This window comes from Phascolarctos cinereus, unplaced genomic scaffold, assembly GCF_003287225.1.
Source record: "Phascolarctos cinereus isolate Bilbo 61053 unplaced genomic scaffold, phaCin_HiC Scaffold_1;HRSCAF=81, whole genome shotgun sequence".
Taxonomy (NCBI): Eukaryota; Metazoa; Chordata; class Mammalia; order Diprotodontia; family Phascolarctidae; genus Phascolarctos; species Phascolarctos cinereus.
Genome location: NW_027555514.1, coordinates 270,473,005 through 270,500,072, shown reverse-complemented (window position 1 = coordinate 270,500,072; position 27,068 = coordinate 270,473,005). Strand labels below are relative to the sequence as shown.

Here is a 27,068-nt window from a genome sequence, read left to right as displayed (position 1 = left end):
GGGGAAGAGAACAGGGTAGAGCTGAACTGGTTCACCAAGGGGTCAGGATGGGGAAGGGTGAAGTGTAGGTCGTGCTGACTAATAGCTTCAGAAAGAAGTGAAGGATGCCTCAAATGGTGGAAGGTGACAATGAGGATGAAGAACTAGGTTAGAGATTGCAGCGCAGAGGGAGAGGTAGAAGATAACAAATTATCAGATAAGGGAATTTCAGAGTTCATGAACGTGGAAATTGTGCATTTGTGGGTGATGGCAAGATCGAGGATAGGATCATCTTATCTCTTTGAGGAACTTAATGGGATGGAGATGTGAGTTGAGTAGCTTCTAGTTAGAGTATTTGAAGTATATGTTGAAGTCTCCCTAGTATAAGGGTTGGTGAGGAGAGAAAGACTGTAAGCCAGGCCCTGAATTCAACGGGAAAGGAATAGTGTCTCTGTCTTTGGTAAATAACAGCCACTGGAATCTTGATTGGGTCATGATTCTAGATTGAATGAACCTCAAAGGAAGAGAGAAGTTCCTGAGTGTTGATAGTAGGGTTGATAGCCTGGAAGTGGCAATGTAGAACAAATATTACAACTCCCCCACCATGCCTGAATAGTATCAAAGAATATTAGTGAAAGTTCAGGTAGTGCTGGAAAGGGTGGACCCCGGAAGCCATGTCATCAGGATAGAGCCCCAGGTCTCAGTGGAAGTTAGAAGATGGAAGGAGTGGGAAAAGAAAGACCAATAGAGTAGGCCTTTCAGAAAACTCAATGGGAGGGTAGTTCTAGAGTGAGGAGGTGGGTGAAGGAGGATAGAAATAAAGAAGTGGGCAATGGAGGATAGAGAATAGTGTTTGTCTCGTGATAGGTTCAGAATAGCTGGGAAGGGGGGAGGGTACTACACGAAGTGGGGGTATGTTAGTTGTCAAGGAAATGAATTCAGGTGGGTTATCCATCCCTAGAGGACACAGTGTAGAAGTAGAACAGGCTATCATCATCTCTAGGGAGCTATGTGTACCAGTGGGGCAGAGTACTAGTAGAAGATGAACAGTGCCTTCTTTTGATACGGATATTGGACCTCAGGGTGGAGTCATCTCAGCGCATCAGGCCCTGTGTAGTTGGGAAATAGGATGGTGCTAAGTTTAGGAGATGGTGCAGACAGTGCAATGGAATGGCTTGTCCAGGTAAGAACCATCACTTCCTTCCTGGGTTGGTCAAGTAACTGCAGTTTGAGCTGGATTTTTAGCCAAAAGAAAAACAGTAAGATGGAAAAAACTGGTCACACTTTTGGATCACATGATTTATCCAATGTTGCCCTAGACTCTCTGCAGGATGAATCGTAGAGGTCAAGTTCCTAGACGTAAATTAATAACCTTGTTGATCATAAAGAGTTCACTTAGTGCCTAATGCTTAAGAAGTACTAGTTGACTAAAATTCTTTTGAAAAAGATCCTATTAAAATGACAATCATGATTTAAACATGTACTTTTTAATCCTGCAAATGACACATTTGAAAGAGAAGTAACTCATAATTTCTTCATGGTTGGTGCAATACATATGTAATCAATCATTTGATAAGCAATAATTATGTGGCTCTAACTACTAGATAATCAGCTTTCTTAGTGTTTGGGGGTCCGTGAGTAGAAAACTTTGTATGAGAATCCAGGATTTAAGGAAATTGATCATTTGTTCTCCTCAATAAGAAGTGTATATGTTTCTGTATATGCTTATGTATTCTAAATTGTATTACAGATGCTTTAGAATTGTTGAGGACCTGCGGCTATGTAGGCCAGTCTTGCTCTTCATTCCTCCTACCTTTGTGTTCTTCAGTTGAAGAAACTGAGATCCATAAAGGTTATGTGTTTACCTAGTGTCAGACATTGGCAGACTCAGATTTCAAAACCAGACTCTTTGATTTCAAATCCATTTTCCTTTCTGCTTTGCCACAATACCTGATCATAAATGCCTGGAAAAAAGTGAAAAGTTACATAAACCCCGAAGATGATTGTGTAGAAATTAGGTGTCCTTCCTCTCTTGTCTATGGCATCATTACATTGTCATAGTTGACAGTGTCTGAAGAGTGAATTATACCTTACTCAGTTAATTTTGTCAGTAGTGGAGATCTTAATTCCCAGACTTTAACTCTCTGTAATGACAAGCCATCAGCTGCTGTGATTTTGTAGAGTCATTGGGTTTAAGTCTGGAAAGAACCTCAGACACTATCTTATGCAACATCCTAATTTTTATATTTAAAGAAACTGAAGCCTTGAGAGAGGCTTCTTACCAGTATTAAGGTGCAGAGCTAGAATTTTTACCCAAGCCTTTCAATTCTTATACTTGGCCACTTTTCTCAAAGAAAGTATCCCTAGGGTTTTCACCTTTTGCCATGCAATTGTCATGATGCACAGTACTTCTCTGTGAATTTGGCAATACACTTCATTGTGTTGTGGCTGTGGGAATTCAACATAGAATCTCTAGAAAAGCCATGTTCTTGTGGGTTATTCTCTGACTGCATACAGGGTCTCTGTTTAGTTAACATTGACATATAAAAGTATGTTGCCATAGCAAGGAGAAGTTGGTGACAGCTTTTAGCTGAGCAGATGGAATTTTTTGGCTTCTATTAGGAATTTCATTATATAGATTTATATAGCTATTCAATCTCAATCACATTTAAGCCTGTTAGTAGTCCATATATTTTTGTCTAGATGATTTAAAACTACAAAAGGGAATACACTCTCACATATGTATACACACACATCTATATGTATATATACACACACATACATAACTTTTTCTGAGCTTGATTGCAGAATGTTCTGCAGTTATGTTTTGTTTTTGTACCTTTTTGAAATTCCAGTTTTCCTGATTTGTGTTTATGTAGCTTTAATCCTAGCCCTTTGCAGAGACACACTTTCTGGACAATTGCTATAGGTGGGACCTTCACATGGACCGGCATCTATGGTGTCAACCAGTCCCAAGTGCAGAGATATCTAGCCTGTAAAACCAGGTTCCAGGCAAAACTGTAAGTCCACATGCCATATGTTTGTAATTAGTATTTAAATTGTTTGTCTTTGACTAAGCTCTAAAAGAGGATAACATGTAAGAAATAAGGACAATTTTAATTCATTTAAAAAAAAGTAATTAGGCTAAATAAATTTGTAGTTATAATACCTTTACTTCATTTGTTTCAGTATGTTTTAAATTGCTACTAGATATTCCTATGAGATGATTTGATTCATGAGTGAGCTTAGAATTTCTGTTAGTTATGTGAAAATTCCATTCCTTTCATGTTAATTTTTTCTCATAGTTTCCATTTTTCATCCTTTTGTCCCTTTTTTTTTTGATAATATTCATTGCAGTCTCCATGTGGCTGAAGACCAATATTTGACAGTCATTTCAAACGTACATAAGGACTGTCCTTCAGTAAGTGATCCATGGCCTCCTTGAAGGCGAAGACAATCTTTCCATTTGTATTTTTAAACATATCATGCACTTTTTGGGTACAGCATCAGTTTAATGATACCTTTTTATGCTAAGCTGTATCAGGTGACAGATCTAACACTATAGAATTAGTTGTAGCAGAATTTCGTAGCAATAATGACACTTCCAATAATGACACTTCTGGGCCAATGATGGAAACAGTAGTTAATGTATTGCATATTACAGTTAAGTCTTTTTTTATTTATTGGTGGTGATGACAAAATTAGACTGAATTTGCAAAGCATCCTTACTCAGTAATGGGGTTGGGAGACCTCATTGCTTCTCTGTTGGGATATATTGCCTCTTTTCCTTCTTTCTGCCTTTAAGCAATATGTGTGTGATGAAATCTCTGATTCTCCAGTTAAGCTTGTCAGTTTCTACTACCCACCAGGCTGCTAACATAGAGAATTTGTTGAAGCTTCAATTGCTCTGTTTGAAAGGGCATTTTGTCAAGATATGGGGACAAGTTATATAACTCCTTTTTTGTCTGTTTTCTCATTTGCAAAATGATAGGTCACGAGGAATAATATTGCTTGCAATGTACCCATTTCCTAATATTGTTGTAAAGATCCAATGAACAATGCTTGTTAAACATAAAGACTATTAGGCAACCATTTATTAAGTAAGTAATTTACTCTTTGTTAGGCACTGGGAGATAGACCAAAAAAAGTCCCTGCTTCCAAGGAATTTAGATCTGTTGGATACACAGTGCTGTCATAAATAAGTATATACACAATAGCTATAATTTAGTTAACTACAGTGTCGGAAGGAAGGAGGCCATGAGTAGTTGAAGGGACTAGGAAAGGCATTGTGAATAAGGTGGTCCTTAAATGGAATCTTGAAGGCAGTGAGGGATTCTGTGAGGTACATATGAGGCAGTACATTCCAGGCATGGGGGACAGCCAGTGCAAAGGCCTAGAGGTGGGAGATAGAGTGCTGTGGGAGGAATACAGAGAAGGCCAGTTTGGTTTGATTGTAAAGTACAGGAATGGAAGGAATGAATGGAGGATGTCAGGGATTATTATCTTAAAAAATTTCAAGAAACTATTCTCTCTCTCTCTCTCTCTCTCTCTCTCTTTCTCTCTCTCTGTCTCTCTCTGTCTCTCTCTGTCTCTCTCTCTCTCTGTCTCTCTCTCTTTCTCTCTCTCTCGGCATTTTGGATATTCTCATATGTCCAGCATGTCACCATTGCTGGACTTTTTATTAAGCATTTATCAAGTTCCTACTATGTGTCAGGCACTGTGCTAATTTACAAAGAGGCGAAAGATAGTTCCTGCCCTCAAGGAGCTTACAATCTAGTGGAGGAGATGAGAAGCAAACAAATAGACTCAAAACCTTTCTAGTTTTGTAATGTCTTGTATACTTTTTGTTCCACCAGCATGGCCTTTAAGGAAAGTTACTTCCGTGTTGTTGTATTCAGGCACCAACAGTGTAGAATTTTAGTGTTGTGGTAGCTTTTTTAATGTGTTAGAATAATAGATAGTCAGTATAATATAATATGCTATATCAAATACAATAAAATGTAACCCGTGCATTTTTCATTATCATGAGGAAGGATAGTGAAATTGTATTGTCTATGAATTTGTAGAGTCAATAACAGAATGCCTATACACTAGTTAATTAAGTTGTTTTTAAGTAGGTAGGTCATTCACTGGAAGAGTGATACCAAGCAGATATCTGTATTCTGAAGGTTTAGAGGTCTCCAGACATAAAATAGACCTATTGTTTTTGTCACCAGAATGTCCTAGTTTCTTGTATTTTAAGGATTATTTGTTCATTTGTCTGTTCAAAGCAAATGGAGCATAAACATGGTGTTGTGTTGGTCTTATCTCTGAGGCAATTCAGCAGTGAGGCCCCACCCATGGGAGAAGTTAACAGGGAGGCCCCGCCCCCATTACAAGTCAGCAAAGAGGTCTCCCCTCTCCCCTCCAATGCAAGCCAGCAGCAAGGCCCCGAACCCTGGCACTAAAATCTTGAGACAGCGCAGAAACAGAATCCAACTTCCTTTTTTTTTTTTTAAATACAAGTACAGTCACAAAATAGGCAGAAAAAATGAGCAAAAAAACCCCAAACAAAACCAAAAAAAAGAGCCTAATCTTAGAAAGCTGTTATAAAAAGGGAGGTTCCAGGCACAAACTTATGAGAGGACAACATTGTCAGAATGGCTACATGCAAAGCATCAAAGTAAAATGTAAATTGGTCTCAGAACTCCTGGAAGAGCTCAAAAAGGTTTTTGAAAAACAACTAAAAGAAGTAGAAGAAAAATTGAGAAAAAATGAGAGTAATAAAAGAAAATCATGAGAAAAAGAGTGAACAGGTTGGTAAAGGAAGCACACAAAATGAAAAACAATTTAAAAAATCACAGAAGAAAACAACTTTTTGAAAAAACAGAATTGACCAAATGGTAAAGGAGGTATGAAAATTCACTGACAAAAACAACTCCTTTAAAAGTAGATCATAATGCAATACAATTACATTCAATAAAGGTCATTGGAAAGATAGTTTAAATATTAATTTGAAGCAAAATCTAACTCTAAAGAGTAAGTGGATCAAAGAACAAATCATAGAAACAATAATTTTATTAAGGAGAATGACAGTACTGACACAGCATGCCAAAATTTATGAGAAGAGAGGACCCAGGCACAAACTTATGAGAGGACAACATTGTCAGAATGACCACATGCACAGCATCAAAGTAAAATGTAAATTGGTCTCAGAACTCCTGGAAGAGCTCAAAAAGGTTTTTAAAAAGCAACTAAAAGAAGTAGAAGAAAAATTAAGAAAAAATGAGAGTAATACAAGAAGATCATGAGATTTTCATGAGATAAGCAGTACTTAGGGGAAAATTTGTATCTCTAAATGCTTATATGAATAAACTAGAGAAAAAGCACATATTGGGCATGCAACTAAAAAAAACCCGAGAAAACAAATTAAAATTTCCCAATGAAACACTAAATTGGAAATCCTGAAAATCAAAGGAGATTAATAAAATTGAAACTAAGAAACCCATTAAACTAATAAAACTACAGTCTGATTTTTATGGGAAAAAACCACAACAACAATAGCTAAATCATTGGTTAGTTTGATTAAAAAAAAGGAAAAAGAAAAACAAATTACCAGTATAAAAAATGAAAGGGATGAATTCACCACCAGTAAAGAAGAAATTAAAACCATTATTAGGAGCTAGTTTACGTAACTTTGTACCAAAAAATCTGATTATCTTAAGTGAAATGGATGAATATATACACAATATAAATTGCCTAGATTAATGTAAGAAGAAATAGAATACTTAACCCTGTTTTTAGAAAAAAAAATTGAATAAGCCATCAATGAACTTCCTAAGAAAAAATCCCTGGGCCAGATGGATTCACAAGTGAATTCTATCAAACATTTATAGAACAATTAATCCCAATACATATAAACTATTTGAAAAAATGGGCAAAGAAGGAGTTATACCAAATTTCTTTTATGACATAAATATACTGATACCTAAACTAGGAAGAGCAAAAACAGAGGAAAAAAAAACTGCACACCAATTTCCCTGATGAATATTGATGCAAAAATTTAAATAAAATGCCAGTAATGATATTACAACACTATATCATAAGGATCATACATTATGACCAGGTGAGATTTCTACCAGGAATGCAGGGCTGGTTCAGTATTGGAAAAAAACTGTCAGCATAATTGATCATATCAATAACAAAACAAAAAATCATATCAGTAACAAAAACAACAAATCATATGATTATCTAAATAGATGCCAAAAAAGCCTTTGACGAAATACAGTACCTATTCTTATTAAAAACATTAGTGGGAATAAGAATAAAATGGAGCTTTCCTTAAAATAAGTAATGTCTGTCTAAAAACATCAGCAAAAATAATATGTGATGGAGTTGAGCTAGAAGCCTTCCCAGTGAGATCAGGAGTGAATCAAGGCTGCCTATTATCACCATTCTTATTCAATATTGTACTAGAAGTAAAGAAAAAGAAACTGAAAGAATTAGAATAGGCAATGAGGAAACAAAACTATTATTTGCAGATGATATGATGGTATCCTAGAGAATCCACTAAAAATTAGTTGAAATAATGAACAACTTCATCAAAGTTGCAGAATATAAAATAAACCCACATAAATTATCAGCATTTTTATATATTACCAGCAAAGTCCAGTAGTAAGAGAGAAATTCCATGTAAGTTAACTGTAGATAATTTAAAATGCTTGAGAATCTACCTGTCAAGACAGACCCAGGAACTCTGAACACAATTATAAAAGACTTCTCACACAAAGAAAGTCAGATTTAAACAACTGGAAAAATATTAATTGCTCATGAGTAAGCTCAACCAACATAATAAAAGTGATAATTCTACCTAAATTAATTTACTTATACAGTGCCATACCAATCAAACTACCAAAAATTATTATGTAGAGCTAGAAAAAATAATGAAATTCATCTGGAAGAACGAAAGGTTAAGAACATCAAGGGAATTAATGAAAAAAGAATGCAAAGGAAGGTTGCCTAGCTCTACCAGATCTAAAACTATATTATAAAGGAGCAGTCATCCAAACTGTTTGGTACTGGCTAAGAAACAGAGTGGTGGATCAGTGGAATAGATTAGGTACAGAAGACACAGTAGTAAATGACTATAGCAATCTATTGTTTGATTAAACCCAAAGACCCAAGGTTTTGGGACAAAAACTCGTTATTTGACAAAAGCTGCTGGGAAAACTGGAGAGCAATATGGCAGAAACCAGATATAGACCAGCATCTTACACTGTATACCAAGATAAGGTCAAAATGAGTACATGATTTCAACATAAAGGGTAATACAAGCAGATTAGGAGAGCATGGAATAGTTTACCTAAGGGAAGAATTTAGGATCAAACAAGTTATAGAAGGCATTTATAAAAAGTAAAATGGGTAATTTTGATTGTGTAAAATCAAAAAGTTTTTGCACAAACAAAACCAATGCCACCAAAATTGGAAGGAAAGCAGAAAACTGGGAAAATTTTTCTTACAGATATCTCTGATAAAGACCTCATTTCTCAAATGTGTTGAGAATTGAGTCAAATTTATGAGGATACAAGTCATTCTCCAGTTAATGAATGGCCAAAGCATATGAACAAGCAATTTTCAAAACAAGAAATCAAAGCTGTCTATTGTCATATGAAAAAATGCTCTAAATCACTACTGATTAGAAAAATGGAAATTAAAACAACTGAGGTATCACCTCATACTTATCAGATTGGCTAATATGACAGAAAAAGAAAATTATAAATGTTGGAGGGGTTGTGGGAAAACTGGGACACCAATACACTCTCGGTGTAGTTATGCACTGATCCAACCGTTCTGGAGAGCAATTTGGAACTATGCCCACAGGGGTATCTAAGGGTGCATACCCTTTGATCCAGCAATACCACTACTAGGTTTGTATCCCAAAGAGATCATTTGAAAAGGGAAAAGGGCCCACATGTACAAAAATATTTATAGCAGCTCTTTTTTGTGGTGGCAAAGAATTGGAAGTTGAGGGGATGTCTGCCAGTTGGGGAATAGCTAAACAAATGGTTTGTGATTGTGTTGGAAAACTATTGTGCCACAAGAATTGACAAGGAGGATGGTTTCAGAAAAACTTGGGAAGACTTACATGAACTGATGCAAAACGAAGTGATTAGAACAAGGAGAATATTGTATAGAGTTAACAACAATATTGTATGATGAACAATTGTGAATGACTTTGCTATTCTCAGCAATACAGTGATCCAAGACAGTCCCAAAGGACTCATGATGAAAAATATTATCCACTTCCAGAGAAAGAACTGCTTCTGAATACAGACTGAAGTATTCTCCCTCCCTCCCTCCCTCCCTCCCTCCCTCCCTCCCTCCCTCCCTCCCTCCCTCCCTCCCTTCCCTTCCTTCCTTCCTTCCTTCCTTCCTTCCTTCCTTCCTTCCTTCCTTCCTTCCTTCCTTCCTTCCTCTCTCTTTCTCCTCTCTCTCCCCTTCCTTCCTTCCTTTCCTCTCTCCTTCCTTCCATTCCTCCTTCAAGCCTTTTTCTATGAAATGACTAATATGGAAACATTTTACATGATTGCACATGTATAACCAGTGTCTGATTGCTTACAGTCTCAGGTAGGGGGGAAGTAAGTAAGGGAGGGAGGGAAGGAATTTGGTATTCAAAATTTAGAAAAACCACACCGAATGTTAGGAATTATTTTTACATGTAATTGGGGAATAATAAAATATTATTAAAAAATAAAATTAAATCAAAGGAAAACACCAAAAAAATAGTGTTATATTACCTACTGATTGAAGCATATTGGCATACAGCATGAGTTTTATGTGTTGTTGGAATTGGCCACTACCTGTATGGTGTCTCATGTGAAGTTTGATTCCCTAAGCAAGATATCATTTATTAAGAGACATGCAACTTGATAATAAAGGGTTAATAGTTTGCCTTCATTTATGCCAAAGACCCCAAATTGAAGATGCAGCTCATTTTTATAAGCATAAAACAAAGCAGAACAGAAATGATCATTGATTAGCATCAGAGGGATGAGCGATCATTGTTGCTTTAATCAAAGAAAGTGGGCATAGCCCACTTGTGGGATGTAGATCATGCCTCTATGTCTAAGGAATGCTTTTGTGAATTTTTTGAGTCCCAACTGCATCCTGAAGTTAATCACTGGGTATGTAGGTGTATTAGGTATATACTCAGTATATTAGGTATATTTGAGTCAGGTGTACAGACTCACTGGTGCCTGCAGATTAGATAAGACCACTTTAATTATTAAAGATGGGACAAGGTCATTTAATTCAGCTTCTGGATATAACATGATAACATGCAAACCTTGCAGGAAATGCTGAGATAATGTTTTATGATGGTATTGAAAATAGTTTTTCTTTAATAGTGATTGTGGGAAAGCTTAGGTCTTTAGTATCTTATCTTCAAAGAGAAAGGAGACTTAACTTTTGTACCCATGAACATCATTCAGAAACAGAGAAGAGGCTTTAGGTTTATTACATAGAATATGATTACAAAATAAAATCACTTCCAGATTAAAATAAGATATGAAATATAGGATCAAGAATTAATTTTCCCCTCATTATTTTGATTTGAGTCTTTGAAAGGCTCCTCCCTCAAAATGCCCTCCTTCCCCCCCAGGCTTAGAGAATGATGGAGTGAATGAATGAATGAAACTTCTTTTTTTGGTGTTTACTGTGAGCAAAGCACTAGGAATGTAAATCAAAAAGTAAAACAGCCTCTGCTCTCTTATTGTAATAGGAGAGACAACAGAGATGGATGGCATCAGTTGTGAGTCAAATGGAAAAGTCTCATGGTCCCAAGGAACAGTAAAGTAGCAAAGGAGATAATGCTCATGCTGCTTTGAAGTAATTTCCACTGAGAAAGTCTTATCAGTTTCTGATGTTAAATGATTGACAGTGCTAAGGCCTTTGGTGGCAAGCTTTGTTTTCTGGGTCTTCAGTAGCTATGGTGATGGGTTGCATCTCCGTGGTGTGGGGTTCCTTCTCAGGGTAATGGCAGAGGGCTGGAAGTATGGCCGTTCCTTTGACTACTGAGTTCAGGGTCCTGGGCTATCTCCATGGATGGGGCAATAGTGGTCAAGGTGATAGTGGTGGTTTGACGTACGTGGTCCATGCTGCCACCTCCTTCAGGGTCCCTTGTGTCACCATGACTGGCGTGCCTACTCTGTGTAAAGCAGCTTGATTTGCTTCAGTTCTTACAGCTGCTAAAGTAATACCTGTTAAGATGTTAATATCTTATTGGGAGGTGACGCTAAAATTGTATCCTTAACACTTGACTTTATTAGCTTAGTATGCAGCAGAACAGGACTCTGCGAGAACAGAACAAAAGACATGTCCCTGAGTTTGATGGATGTGTGAAGTTTGCAGAGCATGCAGTTGATCCAGTGATCCTACTCAGGAGGGAGTTTGATAGCGGGATCTTAGGATTGAGAGCCGAGAGAGATCTTATAGATGATCTGAACTAGCTCCTTTAGGTTACAAATGAGGCCTTAGAGACTTGCTCCAGTCACACGGGTCATAAATTATGAAGGTGCCAGAATCAGAAACCAACACCCTCTTATATCAGTTCTGCTGTTTGTATGCCATTACACTGCTCTGCTGGTGGGGCAGGCAGGCAAAGTGGAGAAGGGGCATCAAAAGGAACTGGCAAGGAAGGCCAACTTTTTTAAAAAATAATTTTATGTAGGACTAGCCTTGTAGGTTTAGTTATGTGGGAAGCTGATGCAGAGCATATCTGTTCATTTAAGAGAAAGCAGACCATATAAAGAAATAGTTTTGATTTTTTATGAGTAAAATCAATGGACAGAAAAGAGAGAAAACTACATTTTACTATATGTGTTCATAGAAGCTAGTGGAAAGAAATTTGTCATGAGAACTGAGTAGTTTAACTAATTTTGACTAATAATGATGGTGTTGTTAAAAACAATGGAGATAACTTGTGCATACAGCTCTTCCTCATTTTCCCAGGAATCATGGACATCAATTATTTGTATTTCAGAGGAGGTTTTCTTTGAAAATTTCTGATGTCTTCATGGAAAGGCTAAATTAATTGGATGAGGCATGACTATTACTTTTACTTTCTGATACTAATGCAATATAGAAGACAGTTGACCTTGACAAAAATTTTAAAAAATTGATTAATTAGCAATTGATTCACTCATATGTATTTCTTCTTTTAATGGCATATTAGCTAATAAAATAAGCATTGGCCAAGTGTGCTATTTTGTTAGTCAGTAATCACTTTAAGCACCTACTAAGTGCCAGGCACACAGTAATAAGTACTGGAAATTTTAGGAAAAAAGAAAAGAAAAAGGACAACCTCCACCTTTAAGGAGCTTACAGTTGAATGGGGGGAAGATAATAAATAAAGGGAAGCTGAAAAGCTGAGGTGATAATGGTAGTCAAGTCAGAGGAGAGGAAATAAAGAAATGGCTGGCCTCGGGCCCTCCTCAAAGGAAATTCTGGGAGGAGAATTTCAGTAAAAGGTGGATGTATTTATAAGAGTGTGAAATCATTTTAGTTTTGTTCTTGATCCCTGCTGGATTGAAATTATATCCCCTACATATGCCTGTGTGGAAATGCTTAAAAAGGTGGCTTAAGCAGTTAGTGACTGCACAGGGTGTACTGAGGGATGCCCTGGGACTTGGCATACATTTTAGGTGTGTTGAAGCCATGGAATACTTCACTCAGCCTTTGTTCTGTTGAGTTAATTTTCATAACTTAGTCTTAGGCCATTCAATTGAGGGATTTTTAAATTTGGGTTGTGATACCCTAGGTTAGAATCGAATTTGATGAAAATGTCCTCTCTAGTTAACAATGCTTGATCATTTAGACTCAGTTTTGTTGGCCATAGATATAATTATTACAGCTTCTTAAAGCAATAAGATCACACAAGGAAGTTTTAAAAATTAGAGGAGAAACATATTAATAGAAAAATGGCTATATAATTCATTAACAAAACTAAAAGCTGCTCTTTGAAAAGACTGACAATGTGCACCAAATACATTCACATACAATGGGTTGCGATGAATAGAAAATGAAAAAAAAAAAGGAAATTATAAAAAACAGGGAATTTTATTGACAACCAAGTGAGGTATATGGACAATATAATATTGATAATATAATTCCTTTTTTTCAAGGTGTTGTATTTCCTTACTCTTTGGGGTAGAAATCATTTTACTTTTTGCTTATTATCTTTAGAGCGCTTTATTTAAGTCTTTTGGGACTCTGGGTAATTCTTGTCTGTGCAGTTCTCTCTGGATTGGGATTATACTCAATGTATCGTAACTGTGATCCTTGGACATCACACAAAGTTTCAGCACCAGATCAGGTTTAGTATTCGAACTTATAACTCTATTTTCAAATCATTCAGTAGGGAACAATATGATGTATTGGGAAACAAATGTCAGTTGTAAGAAAGGAGAAAAGTAAACATTTCTGACATCCCTAGTCTCTGGACGCAATGATGGAATGTATCTAGGAAATCTTAAAATTAAAAGTTAAAATTAATTTTTAGATACCAAGTAAGTTTAAGACTCAAATCATTTAACAAGTTTTTGTTAAGTGCCTCTTGTGTGCCAGGCACTGTGCTAGATGTGGGGGATACAAGTACAAAGAATGAAAAAATTCCTACTCCCCATGAGCTTATGTTTTAGTGAATTCAAGAATATATATACATATACATATGGTCATTATATATAATACAACATGAATAAATAGCAATATATTATTATTGTTCAGATGTTCCCGTCGTGTCCAACTCTTCTTGACCTCATTTGGAGTTCTCTCATCAAAGATCTTGGAATAGTTTGCTGTTTCCTACTCTAGCTCATTTTATAGATGAGGAAACTGAGGCAAATAAGGTTAAGTGACCCACCCAATGTCACACAGACAGTAAGTGTCTGAGGCCAGAGTTGACCTCAGGTCTTTCTGAATGCGGGCTGGACACTCTATTTGTTGTGCCACTCAGCTGCCCCAACAACAACAACAAACATGTATAGAATAGTTAAACAGTAGTTTGGGAGGGAGGGACTATCAGATGGAGGATCAGGAAAGGTTTAATGCAGAAAATGATGCTTGAAGTGCATCCTTAAGGGAGAGAAGGACTCTCTGAGGCAGAGGGAAGGAGGCAGTGCCTTCTAGGCATGTGGGACAGCCAGGGAAAAGGCAGAGAGAGACAAGAGAGCCTTGGATGAGGAAGATGAGTTTGGCTGGATAATGAGAGTCTAAAATATGGGTTGGGGCTAGGTTGTGGAGGGGGCTTTAAAAGTTAACTGGAGGAGTTTCTGTGTGGTCCTAGAGGCAATGTGGAATCCCTGGAGTTGCTTGAGTAGGGTCAGATGTTTGCCTGAGGAAAATGACTTAGGCAGCTGTATGTAGAGTGTGGCGAGAGAGCGGCCTGAGGCAGGCAGAACAGTGAGGAGACCATGCATTGATCTCAGCTCCTGAACTAAGGTGGTAACTGTGTACTTGCAGAGAAGGGGATCCAAGTGGTATAGAGGTGAAATGAGGAGTGGAGGATACTGCCAAGATTACAGGCCTGGTAGACTGGAAGGATGGTGGTACCTTTGGCAGAAATAAGAAGGGGCTGGGTTTGGGAGGAAAGGAGTTCTTCTTGACTTTGAGTCTCAGAGGAGAGGCCAGGGCTAGATAGAAAGGTGTCTGTGTAGAGACACTGATGAGCTGATGAGGTCACCAAGTGAGGAAATGTAGAGAGCAGAGAGCCTTGGGGGACCCTAGCCCAATTAGGATAGAGGCTTGTTAGTGCTGGTGAGTCAGCAGAGGAGCCTGAGAGGGGATGGTGGTCTGGCTTGTTAGGGGCAAGAATTGGAAGGGAGCCATGTCCTGAAGACCAAGAAGAGGGAGGCTCAAGTTAGGGGTCCAGAAGATGGGGGAAAAAGAAAGGTCATCCGATTTGACAGTTAAGAGATCATAAAGAGATTGTCAGGGTTGAGGAGTGAGGGAGAGGAAAGGATGTGGAGCCACCTCTTTATCAGAGTCTAGTACAGAGGAGGATGGAATTGGAGGTATGCCAGGGGCTTTTGAGATGAAGAGGCAAAGAGGTGTTGTTAGGGACCTCTAATGGAGGCAACACTCAAAGCTGGGAGAGGAGAGAGTACAGAGGAGAAAGGAAAGTTTGAAATAGTTTCTATAGGGTGTGAGACTTCCTGTAGGGGTAATCACTTGGGGAGGAATCAGAGGATTGCTCTGCTATGGTGAGGGCTCAGGGGAAGTTGAACAACATGTATTTTTGTCCACAACATCTATCACTGTACCTTGGACAAATGAGTTGTTTAATAAACATAATGAATTATACTTTTAGAGATAATGAACAATAAAAATTTACTAAAGAATTTGTCTTGCCTTAAAATTTATTTTAGAGTTTTTTGGTGAATGCTTTTAAGTTGTTAGTTTAAATTGATAGCCCTGTTTTGTGGGGATGAATATACTTTCCCGCCACTAAATGCAGACTTTGATTCCTTCTGGAGTCTTGCAGGTGACTTGAGCTCTTGAACATGACTAGTAGAGAATAAGCTCTGGTAGGACCAGTAGTAGACCTGTGACTCTCAGAGACAATTTGGTCAGTTGCAAAGGAGTTGTAATCTTTGTCAGAGTAAAATTGCAGCAAACACATTTTTTAAATTGTTCCATTACCATAGAGCTAGCTGTGCTTTGGAAATAGCCTGTGTTCCCATCTTCTGCTACTATATGGATGTCCCTAGGTGGGTGAGCCTTCAGATGAGTAGAGGTGCCCCAGAACTGAAGTGGAGGTCTAAACTGTTGGATAGAATGGTGAAGTTCGAAGTAAGAACAGATGGAGACTTAGTACATGATAAATTGTTAATTGTGCTGAAGACAGTAATTTTAATAGGAATTAGAGAAGGGAGACTGTGAGGACTGGAACTTTCACAGAAGGTAGTAATATTCAAAGCTCTGACCATATTATATTAAAAAGCATTTAACTTGTGTGATTTTTGTTTTCAGCTCATGTCTTATTTAGCAGTGGAGATTCTAAGTGATTCTCCAGGACTTCCAGGACTTTTTGTGGCATGTGCTTATAGTGGAACATTGAGGTATGAATGAATTTTTTATAGTGTGTTATGGGCACCTTCAAAGTCTGTTAAGGTAAAATTTTGGCAGTGGTCAGATTGAACAATGATTTTAATCATTTATTCTGTTCAGTATAATTTTATAGTTTCATAGTAGTTTAGGATTTGAAGAAATCTTAGTTATTGATTCTCCTCCTCACTGTATGACCATGGGCAGTAATAATAACTCTCACTTATATTATAGGTTAAGGTTTTTAAATTACTTTTCTCATGATAACCTCACAAAGTAGGTATTCTAAATATGCCCATTTTGCAGATGCAGAAAGTGAACCTCAGACAGATTAAGTGACTTGCTCATGGTCACACATTTTCAAAGGCAAGACTTAAAGGCAGGTTTCTGCTTACACTAAAAGTCCAGCACTTTGCCCATGATACCACACAGTGCCTCATAAATTCTCTGGGCCGCAGTGTCCTAATTTTTAGAGGGTTGGGTTAGATGATCTTTATTTCTTTTTCAAAAATTTTTTATTAATTTATTTTGAGTTATAAATAATCACTTCCATAAGCTTTTGAGTTTTAAATTTTCTCTCCACCTCCCTCCCCAAGACAGCATGCAAGTCAATATAAACTCTACATATACATTCCTATTAAACACATTTTCACATTAGTCATGTTGTAAAGAAGAATTAGAACCAATAGGAGGAACTACAAGAAAGAGGAAACAAAACACACAAAAGAAAAAAAAGAGCAAATAGTATGCTTCAATCTGCATTCAGACTCCATGGTTCTTTCTTTGGATGTGGGTAGCATTTTCCATCATGATGCCTTTGGAGTTGTCTTAGATCCTTGCATTGCTGAGAAGAGCTAAGTCTGTCAAAGTTAGTCATTGCACAAACATGGCTGTTACTGTGTACACCATTCTCCTATTTCTGCTCACTTCATTCAGCATCAGTCTATACAAATCTTTCCAGGTTTTTCTGAAATCTGCCTGATGATCTTTATTTCTATTCCTTCTTTAGTTCAGTAGTTCTGGTGTTTGACAGCCTGAGCTGGAGATTGAATGGAAACATGAGAGTTCTCCAAGAGGTATATGGGAATGGATAAGATCACCAAAGGGAGACGGAGAGCAGTGAGGAAAGAGAAGAGGGCTATCATATGAGGGGAGAACAAAGGAAAAGGAACAAGTGGGCAGTCTCCTCTCTCTGACTCTGCCTATGCTCTCTCATCTTCACCAGGACCTCACTCTATCAGTTTTTTCATTTCCATTTACTGAGTGCTTTACATATGTTATCTTCACAACAGCACTGTGAGGTAGGTGCTGTTATTATCTCCATTTTACAATTGAGGAAACTGAGGCAAACAGATAAAGTGATTTGTCCAGAGTCACATAGCTACTAAGTATCTGAGCCCAGATTTGAACTCAGGCCTTTCTGACTCCAGGCCCAGTGCTCTAATCAACTGTGACACCTAGCTAAACAAGTTATACATGTGGTGGAATACCACTGTATTATAATAAATGATGAAAAGCATTGTTTCAGAGAAATGTGGGAAGACTTGTATGAACTGATGCAGATTGAAGCGAGCAGAAGGAGGGGAGCAGCTTATGCAATCATAGCCACCTGGGATAGACAAATCACTGTGACAGAAAGAGAAGTTCTTTTTTCCCCCCCTCTCTTAAAATTAGTGCTTCTCTACAACCACAACTCTTGGAGTTTTTCCCCCTTTATCCCAAAGCTTTGCCAGACTTAGGAATTCCAAAAGAGGAATTTCTAAATAGAAAACTCTATAAAACTAATCCCAAGTTCCCTTACTCATTGAAAGCATTATCTAATAGTGACAAATACATCTTGGTCACAGTTGCTGTAAAACAGTACCACAAGATGGTAATGAATGTCATAGGAATCTAGGTTTAATCTTTTGTTTTACACAAGTGGGAAGTCAACATTAAAGCTTTTGTTCTTTTTTCTTTTTGTTAGTTACTGCAGGCTTGAGATATTTTTCTTATAAATTAAGTGCAACCTAATTATGAATCACTTTTAATGAGCTCAAATGTTAAAATAAAGGTAGTGTTTACATTCCTGTAATTCCAAAGAAACTTATTAGATAATGATGCCCTAGTAATTCTGATATAAAAATAAAACTGCTTTCTCATTCACAGAATTTTCCCTTTCTACTTTAAGAGAAATGCATTCATAGTTATAGATTACAATTACTCTTTTCATTGAGAAAGCAAGCAATTTGATATAGTTTATACATGTGTAGTCATGGAAAACACTTCCATAATAGTCATGTTCTGAAAGACTAATGATATTTCCCTCCATCCTATCCTGCCCCCTGTTTATTCTATTCTTTCTCTCCTTTCCTGCCTTGGAAGTGTTTGCTTCTGATTACACTGTCCCCTAGTCTGCCCTCCCTTCTGTCACACCCCCTCCACTTGTCTTATCCCCTTCCCCCCCCCACTCTCCTCTAGGGTAAGATAGATTTCTATACCCAATTGAGGGTGTATGTTATTCCCTTTTTAAGCCAGTTCTGATGAGAGTAAGGTTCACTCTTCCTTCTCACCTCCCTCCCTCTTCCCCTCCATTGTAAAAGCTTTTTCTTGCCTCTTATATGTGAGATAATTTACCCTATTCTACGTCTCTCTTTCTCTTTCTCCCAGTACATTACTCTCTCACCTCTTAATTTTATTTTTTAGATATCATTGCTTCATATTTAACTCACACCTGTGCCCTCTGTCCATATATACTCCTTTTAACTATCCTAATAATGAGAAAGGTCTTGTGGGTTACAAATACATATTTCCATGTAGGAATGTAAACAGTTTAACTTCAGTAAGTCCCTTATGATTTCTCTTTCCTGTTTAACTTTTCATGCTTCTCTTGAGTCTTGCATTTGAAAGTCAGATTTTCTATTTAGCTTTGGTCTTTTCTCAAAAATGCATTAAATTCTTCTATCTCATTGAATGTCCATATTTTACCCTGAAAGATTATACTCAATTTTTCTGGGTAGGTGATTCTTGGTTTTAATCCTACCTCCTTTGACCTCCAGAATATATTGCAAGCTCTCTGATGCTTTAATGTAGAAGCTACTAAATCTTGTGTTATCCTGATTGTGGCTCCACAATACCTGAATTGTTTCTTTCTGGCTGCTTGCACTATTTTCTTCGTGACCTGGGAACTCTGGAATTTGACTGTAATATTCCTAGGAGTTTTCCTTTGGGGATCTCTTTCAGGAGGTGATCAGTAGATTCTTCCAATATTTTTGAATATCAGGGCATTTTTCCTTGATAATTTCTTGAAAGATGATGTCTAGGCTCTTTTTTTGATCATGGCTTTCAGTTAGTCCTCCAATAATTTTAACTTCTCTGTCCTGGATCTATTTTCCAGGTCAGTTGTTTTTCCAATAAGATATTTCACATTGTCTTCTATTTCTTTTCATTCTTTTGGTTTTGTTTTAAAATTTCTTGATTTCTCATAGAGTCATTAGCTTCCCTTTGCTCCATTCTAATTTTAAGGAATTATATTTTTCAGTGAGCTTTTGGACCTCCTTTTCCATTTGGCCAATTCTGCTTTTTAAGGCATTCTTCTCCTCATTGGCTTTTTGGACCTCTTTTGCCATTTGGTCTAGTCTATTTTTTTAAGGTGTTATTCTCTTCAGTATTTTTTTGGGTCTCCTTTAGCAAGCTGTTGACTCATTTTTCAGAAGTTTCTTACATCACTCTCATTTCTCTTCCCAACTTTTCCTCTACTTCTCTTACTTGATTTTCAGAATCCTTTTTGAGCTCTTCGGTGGCCTGAGACCAATTCATATTTTTCTTTGGAGCTTTGGCTTTGTTGCCTTCTTCTAAGTGGATGTTTTGATCTTCCTTGTCACCAAAGTAAATTTCTGTAGTCAGAGTTTTTTCTGTTGTTTGCTCATGTTCCCAGCCCATTTTTTGACTTTTTAACTCTTTGTTAAGGTAGGGCTGTACTTCCACTACTAAGGTAGGTGGAGGATGTACTGGCCCAAACTTCAGGGGTTTTGTGCAAGCTGTTTTCAGAGATACTTCTAGGGACCTGTAAGTTTTCAGTTCTTCCAAGGTGGTATGGTGTAAGCAGAGATGTTCACTCTTTTCCTGGCCTGTGCTATGGTCTGTGAGTGACCACAAACATTCTCTACTGCCTTGGAATTGTAAGGAGAATCCCCTCTCCACTGCTGCTGTAAGCTCTGCTGTGCTAGTACTCCTCCTCACCCCAGGACTGCAACCCAGATCCAAGTGAGCAGAGCATCAGAGTTGTACCTCAGTGCTAGCAGAGAGACCCCTGTAATCTCCTTCTGACCAGCTGTTCGGTCCCCTTAGCATCTGTGAGCCGAGAGCTCCAGAAGCAGCTGCTTTGGTCACTCCCAAGGCCTGCTCCTGGTTTGCTGGGGCCAGGGCTGTGCTGGACTGTGCTCCTCTCTCAGCCTGGTGCAACAGACCTTTCCTGTTGACCTTCTTGGTTGTTTTGGGCTGGAAATTTGTTTCACTCCATCTTTTTGTGGGGTCTGCTGCTCCAGAATTTGTTTAGAGTAGTTTTTAAAGGTATTGGAGGGGTTTTGGGGGAGAGCTCAGGCGAGTCCCTACCTTTATTCTACCATCTGGGCTTCGTGCCTCCAGAATGAGAAATTCTGATCAGTGCTGTGGTCAGCCATGAGTCCAGACAGCCTCCTGACAAAGACGTGTAGGACTCTGATAGGGTCTGTGCAGAAATGGCGTCTGCTGGCCTAGAAAGGGTTTTGTTTTTCTCTTAGTCTCATTTGGAGCTGGGTTGGGAGAAAAAGAAGATGGATTTTTGCTGATTGAAAAAATATAATTTAAATTTTAAACAAGGTTTTTGTTGCTCCCATTGTTATATATGAAGAAACTGAGGCTGAGAGAAGTTAAAGATTACATAGTAAGTGTTGGAGGCAGCATTTGAACTCAGGTCTTCCTGATTCCAAGTTTAGCACTCTAAGCACCGTGCTACCTAACTCTAGATGCAAAACTGGTGAACGTAAATAACGTTTAAGCATTTTGCCCCTTATTTAATACACTTTTCTTGGAATTTCATTTCTTCTCTTGCCCACTATCCTGGGTGTAGCCCAAGGGTTTGTCTTAGGCCTTCTTCCCTTCTCTCACTCTTCTCTCTTCCTTGGTTCCCAAGTTTCATTGTTTTAATGATCATTTCTATGCATATAAATGGCACATTGAATAGAGCACTAGATCTTGAGTCAGGAAGATGTAAGTTCAAATCTGTCCTCAGGTAGTTATTAGCTGTGGGACCCTGGACAAGTCATTTTATCTCTCTCTGCCTTGCTTTCCTCATCTGTGAAATGGAGATGATAATAGCACCTCCCTTCCAGGGTTGTTGTGAGGATCAAATGAGATATTTGTAGTGCACTTTGCAAGCACTTAAGTGCCGCACAAATATTACCATCATTATACATCTCTTTTTCTAGCCTTTATATCCCCAGCTCCATTCCCATATCACCATCAGCCCACTGAATATTTCAAATTGAATGTCCCTTAGGTATCTCAGACTCAACGTATACAAAACACTGTGTTTCCCCTAGAACTGCCAAACTTCACCTTTCTCCAGGATATGAACATTCTTGCAGTTTGAAATCTACGTGTCACCCCTTGACTCCTCATACACATGCACTCTGTTCTTGCCAAATCTTAGCAGTTCTTTCTATAGAACATCTTTTGTGCATGCCCCTTTCTCTCCACTCACGCAATTGCCACCCTAGTTCAAGTTCTCTCACTTCTTACTTGGATTATTTCTGTAACCTCTTAATTTCCCAGCCTCCAGTCTCTCCATACTCCAATCCGTCCTTTACACAGCTGCCAAAGTCCAAAAGTGTAATTCTGACCCATCCCCCGCTAGGATCAAATAGAAACAGCTCATCACAGCTGGATCTCTTCCTTTTCTTTCATTCTTCCCCTCCACGCTTTACCTATCCAGCTACCTTGGCTTGCTTTCTGAAGTCTATCTCCTATCTTAATGACTTTCTCCTGGGTATCCCAGGGCTTAGAATATTCTTTCTTGCCTTTCCTTCAGAAATCTCTGGGTTTTGTTAAAATTCAGCTGCTGTTCAAGAGGCCTTTCCAAGCCTAAGCTAGTCAGGAACTATCCTTTCTGAGGCTTCTTCCATCTACTCTGTTTTTATCTTGTAGGTTCTGTTTTGTATCTTAGCACTTAGCTCAGTTTCTGGCACAGAGTAAGTCAACCCTTAATAAATGCTGACTGTTTGATTTCCTGCTGTCTCATGCACAGTAGGTGAAGTTTAGATGCACAGGCCAAGTTCACGTGTTTTCAAGAAGATGGCTAAAATTTATTTTTGCAGGTTGTTGCAAAAAAAATGCTATCTGCATTTAATAGCATTTTAAGAAAATACCTTGATGTTCCAACAGATGGTGGCATTAGTATAGGGCATTAAAGAAGACCCTTTGGCAGTCATTGAGACCGAACAGTCTGGCTATTATTGGCTGTAGCAGTAGACTGGAGCATTTCAGTAGGGCTCTGAATTGGAAAGCAGGCCAGGTTGGTGGATTTAGTAGATAGTCTGTAAGAAACTGATGACCTCATTTCAAGTGTCAGTTTAGTTTGGGGAGGGGAAGGGTATGTGTGTACTAAGAGCAAAGAGGGTCAGGGTTTGGAGTGTCAGGTTATGGAATGGGGACAGGGGTAGTTTGGAGCTGCTGTTCATGTCAGAATATTCAGAAGTAGGGGATTGTGGTGGTGCCTGCTGAGCTCTCCTTGCCACCCATTGCATTGTTTTCCTCATAGTATTTCTTTCTCCTTGAGGCTCGTGGCCACAAACCCCTTCCCTCAGTGGATTTCTGCAATAGCCCTCCTGTTTTCAGTGGCCATGCTGTCTCCTTTCAGGATGTACCCGCCATCCTTCTAAGTGAAGTTCATTTGTTCTGAGGACAATTCCATGAGGCACATAGGACACATATTAATCATCTCATGAAGAATAATGAGACAAGGCTTAGGCTAAAGCTGGGGACAGAACTAGGCCTCCTGACTTTTAATCATTATTCTTTCTTCTTTCTTGCTAAAACAGTGTATTTACACCCAAATACAGGATTATGCAGTGGTAGGCAAATGCGGAATTGCTTTTTTCCCTCAAAACTTACTTTTTTTTCCTTGTTAGTTTAAAAATACAGATGCAAATTTCGCTCACAGACTGGGTTTTTAGGCCAGCTCTTTATCCACTGTAACACAGCTGATGACCTATTAACTTTCTAAAAGTTGATATAACTAAAACATTTGTCATCAGCACAACTAAAGGCAAAAATAAGTAGTTGTTAAAAATAATATAGCTTTTTTTAAAATAAGGAAAGAACTTTTAAAAAGCTATAATCATTTAAAAAAACTCATGTGTTATTTTTGTCTTGAGCTGTGGTGTAATGGATAAAGAACTGGCCTTGAAACCAAGAGGTCCTGAGGTGGGATATATTATGTCTCTGTGACCCTGGGTAAATCACTTAGCCTCTCAATGTTCTAGGCACCTCTGTAAGACTTTGTTAAAAAAAAAAGATGCCAACCTGTATTGATCGAAGGAATGTACATGTCTGGGAGTTCCCTATACTTTTGAAATCACAGGTCCCGTCCCTTTTTCTATAAGTTAGGTCATCAGTGGCAATTTATTAGCTAATTGATGACTGTATTGAGGATGGTGATTTTCTTTGTTGTTTTCTCTTTTTTAGGTGTTAATTCGTTGTGATTTCAGTTAACCATGTATTTTTATTTTTTTTTATACTCATATAGCACAGTATCTTCCAGTATCAGTGCTTTAGCGGCTGTAACTGTAGAAGATCTCATCAAACCTCATTTAAGTTCACCTTCACAAAAGACTCTTTCTTTATTTTCTAAAGGAACAAGTAAGTGCATACTAAACACTTTATATTTCTCACATTATTTCATTGAGATTGGGCTTAGAGATAATGAAAAATTTCTATGCCTAGAGGGGTAGCTCTGTTTCAGCAGTACATTTCCAGGAGAAAAGGACCCCTTTTTGGATAAAAGTCAGACCACTTAGTCATCAGTCGCCCTGATTCTTCTAAGTTTAATTGATGTTTCAGCTTATAGTATAGGAGCAAGGGATTTTTTTTTGTCCCTTTATTCCATTGACTTGTTTTAATGCTAATTTCAGGGTGCTCTGGTATGTAAATTGAAGATATAAGAGTGCAATATACTGTTGATATGTCTTTGATTACATAATATGTAGGCCTCTTAGGAACCTAGGACCCTTCATATTCAGTATAATTCTACTTGCTCCATTAGGCCTATACCCTAATGAGATTCTGAAAAAGGACAATAGGGGAAGTATCATCTTCTGGCTTGAGTAAGGGTGCAATGAGAACTGACCAATTAACTGAAAAGGCATTTATACAGAGTAGGTCGGTGCAGCAGCAAGAGTGACACAGGCCATGTTCTCAAGTAGCTTAGAGTCCAGTGGAGGGGCAGCACATATGAGGGAGTGGTGTCCAGGAGGAGAGTTTTGGTCTGAGAAGTCACAGATGATAACTGAGGTCAAATGGCTGTCCACGGTAACATCCTTTCCAGTAGTGTTGGCTTCATTCCATAGTTCTCAGAGTAAATGGAATGTTCATGTTAGCAGGGTAGATGGTAGTATGTTGAGATATCTAGTGTGGTTGGCGTGAAGTGTGATCTGGGGCCAGCTATATATAATAGGTTAGATGAAATTGGACTCTCACAGAGTCATGAAATTCCAGAGAGCCAAAGCTGAATAGATTAATTCCTGCCAGGGGTGAGGGAGATGGTTATGCTCTGGTCTGGAGGTTGCTGGCATGAGATGCTCCCAAGCCAGCAGTAAACTACATGTTATGTTGCTATAAAGACAATCTTGTCCACATATTGGATTCTTCATTTCACTTTATATAGAAAATTTAAGACTTTCAAAATAAAAAAGTTTAATTCCATGAAAATAAGTGAATGGTAAAGGAAAATAAGTTAATGCATGTATATGAATTGTCGTAGTTGTTGTATCTCAACACTGAAAGGTCTCTCACCATAAACTGTTTCACTTAAATATTTTGTTAAAAGAATGAAATAAACATATTTAAGAGCAGAAGGAGAAGTATTCAATGGTTTGTGTTCTTTTGTGCAGAGAAGAAATATATTTTGGACTGCTTTCCCCTTTATTCAGCCCAACAGTTGTGTGTGGGCCTTGAAGGGAAAGACAGCAAGCAATAACAGTGAATATAAGACGGAGCCCCCTTTTCTCTGAGTCCTTCCACGAGCTCTTTAATCTCTTCCAGCCACTTCTCTGGCAAAATAAAAGTTTCCTAGGAAACCTTGTGGTTCCCCTTGAATCCCTGACACTCCCTTACTTTTGTCAGTGGTGGAGTCTGAACTTCTTTGAATCTGTTTCCTCATCTGTCATGTGAGGTTAACAGGGCCTGTCCCTGGTGTTCTTAGGAATGAGACTTTCCTCATCAAGTTGTTGTAAGAATCAAATATGGTAAGAGCTTAGCAAAACTTAAAAATGTACAGGTTAGTGATGATGACGACAACAAAGTCTAACAGAGTTTTAGACCTGGAGGGGAGCTTGCAGGGCATCTAGTGCATCCGGTTCTCATTCAAGAGGAGGAGAATGGGGCCCAGAGAAGTGACTGTTATCTGGTGAGTGGTGACCCATAAGGCAACAGGTGCATCTGTTTCTAGGTATAAAGGCTCAAAAGTTGTGAGAGAAGGTAAGAGAGGGTTTTTAGGCATCTCTTTTTCCTTGTAGGAGATGACTTTGTTTCCATAATGAGTGGAACTGATGAAGGAGTTTCAGCATGGATCACAGTGAATTTTTTGACAGGCAGTTTAAAAACTCTAAGAAAGAACAGTTTGGGCATGCTGGATTTAGGAGGTGAATTTCTTCCAAAAATTGAGGTCACCCTCCGGACATCATTATATACCAGATGGGTGTATAACTTCATTGTGGATGTTCAGTAGAACCTACAAGCAGTCTTCATATAGCTCCTTGGAACTTGGTTTGTTGTCAGCAAGGTTTGCAGTCTTAGGAGTAGAGAGAAAACCTGACAAGGAGTTGGTTCAACCCTTGCTTTCCTCCCCGTTTTAAAGAAGAATGGGAGGATGCTGAAATGACATACAAAATTGCAGGGCACAAAACAGGGGTTTACTTGTATGAACTGTGCTCCAAGAGTATCAGAAATCCTTCTTTGTAAAGTGCGTAAAACTGAAGAAGTAAAAAGCTTGGATTTTTATGCTTTTTCCTACTATTACGATCTTGTGGCAAAAGTCACTCTCATAGATAAGGGGAAAGAAGGCAGTCTCACGGTAGAAGACTTGGAGATTGCAGCAAAATATGTTTGTAGAACTGTGGCAGTTAACCTACAGGAGAATCTTTTTATTTGTTTGGATCTTACCTATATTAGTTTGCTGTGCCAAGAACTTGGACTTCCGAAAACCAGAGTGCTTAAGCTGGTTTGGAAAATTGATGACATTGAAACCAATTAAGTCTGGGAGCCACTTTTCACTACAGTGATTCCCTAAACAGACAACAGAACAAAACCTCATAGTGCCTGAGGCCTTAATATGAGCCTTAGTTTGGAGAACATTGCCAAACCCACTGTGAACAGAGCCCCTGAGTGCCTTAATGAGGGATCAGTGATCGTACTCCATAAGTTTTTCCACAAAAGTTTGCCATAGTCCCCATGAGAACCTGACACCTTTGTAGAATTTGTGACTCCATCTTCTATTGAATAACATTTGGGACTAGTTTGGTGAACCAGCCAAGTAAACATTTCTGAACTGTGTTAATTAAATCCTAATTTGTTATGATTTGATTTTTAACAATGACCTCATTGTTTATATTTTGGATAGTTTCTATTAGTTCATTGTATTGCCTTTTCAGTGCTAAGCCCTGGTATATCTATATTGATGTTAGTGTATTGGCAATCAAATGCTTTGTTATTCAGTTTAGGATGTATTTTAGTCCGGTTTTGAAGGTATGTAGCTTGTTCATTGTTCATACAAC

At 38.2% G+C, this 27,068-nt stretch overlaps 1 protein-coding gene and 1 pseudogene across 1 annotated transcript in view; both read left to right on the top strand.

Moving 5' to 3' along the window:
• LOC110205608 (sodium-coupled monocarboxylate transporter 1-like) overlaps window positions 1-27,068 on the top strand; it is an 88,178-nt gene that overhangs the window by 29,404 nt on the left and 31,706 nt on the right. The window contains exons 6-9 of the mRNA XM_078150427.1: window positions 2,859-2,999; window positions 13,201-13,330; window positions 15,985-16,073; window positions 23,825-23,937. Of these exons, the coding sequence (XP_078006553.1) occupies window positions 2,859-2,999; window positions 13,201-13,330; window positions 15,985-16,073; window positions 23,825-23,937 (473 nt within the window). The remainder of the gene's footprint in view (window positions 1-2,858; window positions 3,000-13,200; window positions 13,331-15,984; window positions 16,074-23,824; window positions 23,938-27,068) is intronic.
• LOC110205631 (ectonucleoside triphosphate diphosphohydrolase 6 pseudogene) lies at window positions 25,756-26,610 on the top strand (annotated as a pseudogene).